General features: G+C 40.3%; 1 protein-coding gene across 1 annotated transcript in view; it reads left to right on the top strand.

Moving 5' to 3' along the window:
• Nucleotides 1-1185: 1185 nt before the first annotated feature.
• LOC308291349 (dnaJ homolog subfamily C member 11) overlaps nucleotides 1186-6377 on the top strand; it is a 32004-nt gene continuing 26812 nt past the window's right edge. The window contains exons 1-5 of the mRNA XM_080733341.1: nucleotides 1186-1285; nucleotides 2937-3066; nucleotides 3918-3991; nucleotides 4506-4607; nucleotides 5494-5622. Coding sequence (XP_080589467.1) covers nucleotides 1214-1285; nucleotides 2937-3066; nucleotides 3918-3991; nucleotides 4506-4607; nucleotides 5494-5622 — 507 coding nt within the window. The 5' untranslated portion in view covers nucleotides 1186-1213. The remainder of the gene's footprint in view (nucleotides 1286-2936; nucleotides 3067-3917; nucleotides 3992-4505; nucleotides 4608-5493; nucleotides 5623-6377) is intronic.

The following is a 6377-nucleotide window of genomic DNA, read 5'->3' as shown; positions in this document are numbered from 1 at the left end:
CATGAAACATCTTCAACCGACCATCATTTTGGACACATTAAACATAAAAAACTCTACGTCACAGGTACAGTATATGGGTGTATCCCCAGTACCAGTACGTGACACGTTTGGGGTTCAACCAGTTCTGTTCACCAGGCAACTCTAGAATACACATGTTAATCATAAGAACCAGAAGATCTGAGTGCCTACACCTTCAAGATATGTTTTGTTATTCCCACCTCCAGCTCTTCAACACCGCTGGCAACAGGTGTAACTGAATCACTCCCAAAAAATGTTATGTTGTGAAACCTCATGAGACTTCACCTAGAGTGAGGTTTTGATTCTAGCCTACTACAATATGTTTATAATCGTACAATCATACAGTAACAACAGCAAGTGTAAATAATGTAATCGACAAGGAACCGATTGTTCTGGTTTCGTGTCCAAAACACCGGTGTAGGCTAAAGAAAAAAAAGTGAACTGGTTTTAAGTTTGTCATGAAAAAGCACATATGAATAATCAGACACCTCGATTAAGACGTAAGCCAATATGCATCGGTGTTCTAGACTGCTTTAATAAAAGCCTTTTTGAAATCCAAAACCCTCGTGAGAGCCTGGTCTGCCATATTTCTCCTCTTTTTCCATCACAGTTTAATAACGTTGACACATTCTTCAAAAGAAAAGAAGTCCATTCATTGCTTTAAGCTCACATTTCACATTCTAAAAGACGTCATCGAGAGATTTATATTACACATATTATGCTGTGGCGTTAAAGTGGATTTCACTCAGGGACTCTCCGTTCCTTTATGGGACCCGTTAGGGGCCATTTGGTTCTTTTTTACACTGTCAAAGTTAAGGGGAGACCTTCAAATGTCAAAGTTTGAAAACCAGTGCTCAACATAATTTGAATACAAAAATATTAGTAGGCTACGTAAGTAGTTATCAATCCTAGTAGTAAATGGGTTCATTTGGTTTCATTTGTATACTGTCAAAGTTAAGGGGAGACCTTCAAATTTCAAAGTTTGAGAACCAGTGCTCTACATAATTTGATACAAAAAATAATCTATACAAAAATATTAATAAGTATAAGTAGTAAATTATCATCCATCCTAGAAGGTTAAGGTAACTTCACCGACAGTACGCACTCCTCCAGACCAGAGGGGGGCGGCAAGGCATAGGCGCCACAGATCGCTTTCTTTATCAACCCGCAGAGAAAGACATGACAGGTTGTAAACATGGCGCCCGCCTTGGAGGATGAAGAGATTGATAATGATGATTATTATTCCCTGCTAAACGTCAGGAGAGAGGTAACGCAAAGAGACGACCCGTGACATTCATGCTTCTGCGAACAGACGTTCATGTTCTGATCGCTCTGGAACGGTGATCGCGCGGAACCGTGGCCGTTTTAAGGGCACAAGTCCGACGACACGTTTTATCTGGTGACCCTCGACATTGATTCTCTGTCTGTGTGACTCTGAGGAGGTTATGATGATCATATTGTAACATACAATCAATAACAATACCTATTTGGCTTTTGATGTGTTCTCTTTAGTGACGATCGTCGAGGCTTCGTTGTGTGAGCATCGGGCAGCAGGCTAACATGTCAATCATCCATGATGACAGATGTCATTGTGTACACACACTGAAACTTACGAAACTTGTAGCTCGTTTAGCACCAGCTAGCCCGGCCGGCTAACGTCAAGTCAAATCCAGGTTTCGTTCAGTTTCAGTTTACTTTAACTGAAAAGGCGACACAGTGCAAATTCATAATTACACCTATAGCTGCATATTATGACCTAAAAGCATATGAATATACATTTATAATGGAGAAAGGCTAATATATTCGCCCATACGTTGCATGTAATTTGTACCATAGAAGTCAGTGGTTCTCAAAGTGGACTCTGTGGGTTCCTTTATGGGGGTCTAAATTGACCCATGCAAGTCTGTAACTCTGACAGTGTACAAATGGAACCAAATGAACTCATTTGGTTCCATTTGTACACTGTCAGAGTTAAGGGGAGACCTTGACGTTTGAAAGTTTGAGAAACACAGCCATATAGAACATTCCATTCCATGCATTTTTGCGAGGAGGAGTCACCGGGTGACATTTTAATCTGTTTTACTCACCCAATAATGAATTGCTGCGACTCTAGTTGAGCTTGCCATCATGTAGTAGTAGTAGTAGGATATTATCCATTTGTAAGTTTTGACAGAAAACGCCCTAGAATGTCTGTGATATATACCATTGTATCCTTCACCTTCAGTGCACAGTCTGCACACAGGTGTGGGGTAATTAATCACATGGTCATATGCACCTGCTAATTTGTCAATGTAATATGTTTTACTTTATTTTCTGTTGTTGAAGAAACAAAGCATATACATTTTTGTAGTACTCTTATTATAGTAGGCTGTAACTATATGGAGGGGGGGAAAGAGAGAGAGAGAGAGAGAATGCTGACTATTATGTCTCATGCAGGAGACCTGGGTCAAACATAAAAGTTACAGATTGTGGCGTGAACCTGTATTATGCAAACTGATGTTAACAGTTCAGTTTTTACTCTACATGCTGTGTGCCAGGCATGTTGAGGCAAAAAACAAACACAAAATATTGCCACATATGTTATGTTATAAATTCAAGCAAAAAATTAATGTATGTATAGAATTACAACTTAAATGGCTGTCAGTCAGAATTACTTTTCAAGACCTATGCACTGTATAATCCTCCTGCATTCATTTAACGTTGGGAGCTTATACATTTAACCAAATGGACCCATTTGGTTACATATACTGTAGATACACTCTCGAATACAAATGGATACATTTATACTGAGGAATCTTATGGCTTGCATATGCAAAGGAGATACGGTTGGATTCATGAAGCATGAAGTCACCCGACTGATGATCACCCTTAAAAATAATGTAAAAATAAATAAATCTGTTTTTGCTGTTGTGCTTTAGGCGACACAGGAGGAGCTAAAGCAAGCTTATAGGCGGTTGTGTATGCTGTACCACCCGGACAAACACCGCGACCCTGAGCTGAAGACACAAGCAGAGCAATTATTTAATCTTGTACATCAAGCTTATGAAGGTAACAAAGAAAAAAAAAAACGCTTTCATGTACAGTATGTTGTTCTACTCTTTCCATGTGTCCTTGAACATGACACTTAACCAGGGGTTAAAGTTCTCAGTCCTTGGGACTGATTTCAGTCTTGAGGATTCCATAGGGGCTATTTCTGAGATCAGTGCAGAACAGCAGATCCGCAAAAAAAATATTTCTATGAGTATTTGAATTGGCCAGACTAACAATAGAATACAACATAACTTCAGAAGATACTTCTAGAAAATTGGCACACACACATTCAGTGAAGGCAGTTCAGAACTTCAGGGAAACACCCCAAATATTGGTGTGCGCTGCGTGTGCCATTTTTCAAAAATAATATATTGTAAGCCCTAAACTTTAACCCCTGCACTGAACCCTAATAACTAAGTGTAACAATCAGTAGAGCCTTGGATGGTTGCCTCTTCCGTCGGTGTGTGAATGTAATATATCGTCGTTGTCAGGTGAAAACCTTGTATGTCCAAAACCGTTCGTTCTGCATTTTTCATTTTAAAAATGATTTATACTAGTGAAAACAGCCGATCTACAAGCACACAACGCCTCGCGGGTGCGAGGCGTTGTGTGCTTGTAGATCTGCTGTTTTCACTACTTTTGTGCGACGGCCTTGTACGATGAAGCAGGGCTTTACTTTGCAAAAGAACTTGGAGATACGAGGTTTCCACCCGACAACGACGATATGTTGTAAAGTGCTCTGGAGAAAGACACCATTTACTAATATTGTATGGGATGTACCTATGAAAGACCTAGTTCAAAATGTCGTCTGTCTTTCTACCATCTATGCGTTTATTACTGACATTAATGATGGTCTCTCTTCTCTCTAGTTCTTAGTGATCCACAGTCTCGGGCCATCTATGATATATATGGAAAGAGAGGACTGGATGTTGAAGGATGGGAGGTAAACCTGTTTGTAATGATTCAATTTCCCCTCTGTCAAGGGATTTCATACCGTAATCTGTGTCATTACCATTGGTCTTATTTGAAGGTATTGAGTTGAGAACTACCCATTTGTTGAAGAATAAGGTTAATGCAAGTATACAGTTTAGGCAAGTGGTTTGTTAGTGGCATAACTAATTCATTTTAAGTACTACATCGTTCTCTTTGCACTCACTATTGTTTTATGAGAAGTTGGAACTATTTACACAATCATTTGTTGACTAGGTTGAGGTTCATGCTTACTCTTATTTTGCACTTGTAATTCACTCCGTATAAGATTGTCTGCTAAATGCTCAAATTGTAAATAGTTTTATATTATTCTAAATGAAATGTTTACGCACCATAACCATTAAATTAATTATTACCAAAAGACTAAGTATGAAGGTAACAAAATGGGTGACACTCAAATGTTGATATGTCACAACAACACTATTCTATTGAGAGTCTGAAACAACACAGTTGCTCCTCCTCACCAGGTGGTGGAGAGAAGACGAACGCCGGCCGAGATCCGAGACGAGTATGAGCGTCTTCAGAAGGAGAGGGAGGAACGGCGGCTTCAGCAAAGAACCAATCCAAAGGTGAGTTGACGGGGTGTCATTAGTGGCTGTGACGTGTGACGAGCCTCAACCTGCGCTGCAGCTGTTGATATATTTCTTAGTGATTATTGTTGGTGACCGTCAGGTCGCAAGTTACTATGCAAAACTCCACCGGCTGTCCCTCCCTCCGTCACTCTGTCTGTCCGTCACGTCACATCACGTCACGTCATGTCATGTCACACTTTTGGCCCTACTCGTATCTCCGGAACCGTTGCCCCTATCCATGCCAAACTTTGCACAGACACTCCTTGGATGGCAACTCACATCCTCCAGCCCTGATTTCACCTCTTCAAGCGCCACCAAAACACATTTTTGGACACTGCTCCTACAGATTTTTGACTAAAATCACGCAAAGCTGTACGCATTATCTATAAAGTCATGTCGTCAACATGGATCTGTCCCATTTCCCATATTCCCTCCTGATTGGCTACAATCGCCTTCTTAAGTTTGTGTATGCAACCTGAGAGTCGCTTATCTCCCGATTAGGGAGTCTTACTGGTTTTGATTACTTTTTGATTAGTCAAATATTCATGAAGAGCTTTTTGAAATATATTTTTTAAATAATTTACTAAATCGATTAGTTTATGCTTTGTCGTACATTGATGTCGTGTGAAAATAGCCAATCTACAAGCTTACAAAGTCTTGCATCGCGGCGTAGTTACCACTGCAGTTGTGAACATGTAGATCTGCTATTGTCACAATAGAACCGTGTTATACAAAATGTAATTCCTCAACTTTTAGTGCTCGTAGGGTGGGGGGGTCCCCAGTTAAAATATGATTATTTGGGGGGGGGGGGGGGGGGGGGGGGGTCGCGGCCTGAAAAGCTTGAGAACCACTGTTATAATGAATGAAAGTGTGTGTCTTCTAGGGAATGATCAGTGTGGGTATTGATGCCACGGACCTCTTTGATCGCTATGACGAAGACTTTGAGGAAGTGGCCGGCGGTGGGCTCCCACACGTTGAGATCAACAGGATGCACATATCACAATCTATAGAGGTAAGATGCACACGTCACAATCTATAGAGGCACTGTAAGATGCACATATCACAATCTATAGAGGTAAGATGCACACGTCACAATCTATAGAGGTACTGTAAGATGCACATATCACAATCTATAGAGGTAAGATGCACACGTCACAATCTATAGAGGTAAGATGCACACGTCACAATCTATAGAGGTAAGATGCACACGTCACAATCTATAGAGGTAAGATGCACACGTCACAATCTATAGAGGTAAGATGCACACGTCACAATCTATAGAGGTAAGATGCACACGTCACAATCTATAGAGGTAAGATGCACACGTCACAATCTATAGAGGTAAGATGCACACGTCACAATCTATAGAGGCACTGTAAGATGCACATATCACAATCTATAGAGGTACTGTAAGATGCACATATCACAATCTATAGAGGTAAGATGCACACAACACAATCTATAGAGGTACTGTAAGATGCACATATCACAATCTATAGAGGTAAGATGCACACAACACAATCTATAGAGGTACTGTAAGATGCACATATCACAATCTATAGAGGTAAGATGCACACAACACAATCTATAGAGGTACTGTAAGATGCACATATCACAATCTATAGAGGTAAGATGCACACGTCACAATCTATAGAGGTACTGTAAGATGCACATATCACAATCTATAGAGGTAAGATGCACACGTCACAATCTATAGAGGCACTGTAAGATGCACATATCACAGTAGAGGTGTACATAACAAAATAT

Source organism: Nannobrachium achirus, assembly GCF_963921795.1.
Source record: "Nannobrachium achirus genome assembly, chromosome: 9".
In the NCBI taxonomy this organism is placed as follows: Eukaryota; Metazoa; Chordata; class Actinopteri; order Myctophiformes; family Myctophidae; genus Nannobrachium; species Nannobrachium achirus.
Note: the sequence above shows the minus strand (reverse complement) of the source record. Positions and strands in the feature narration are given on the sequence as shown.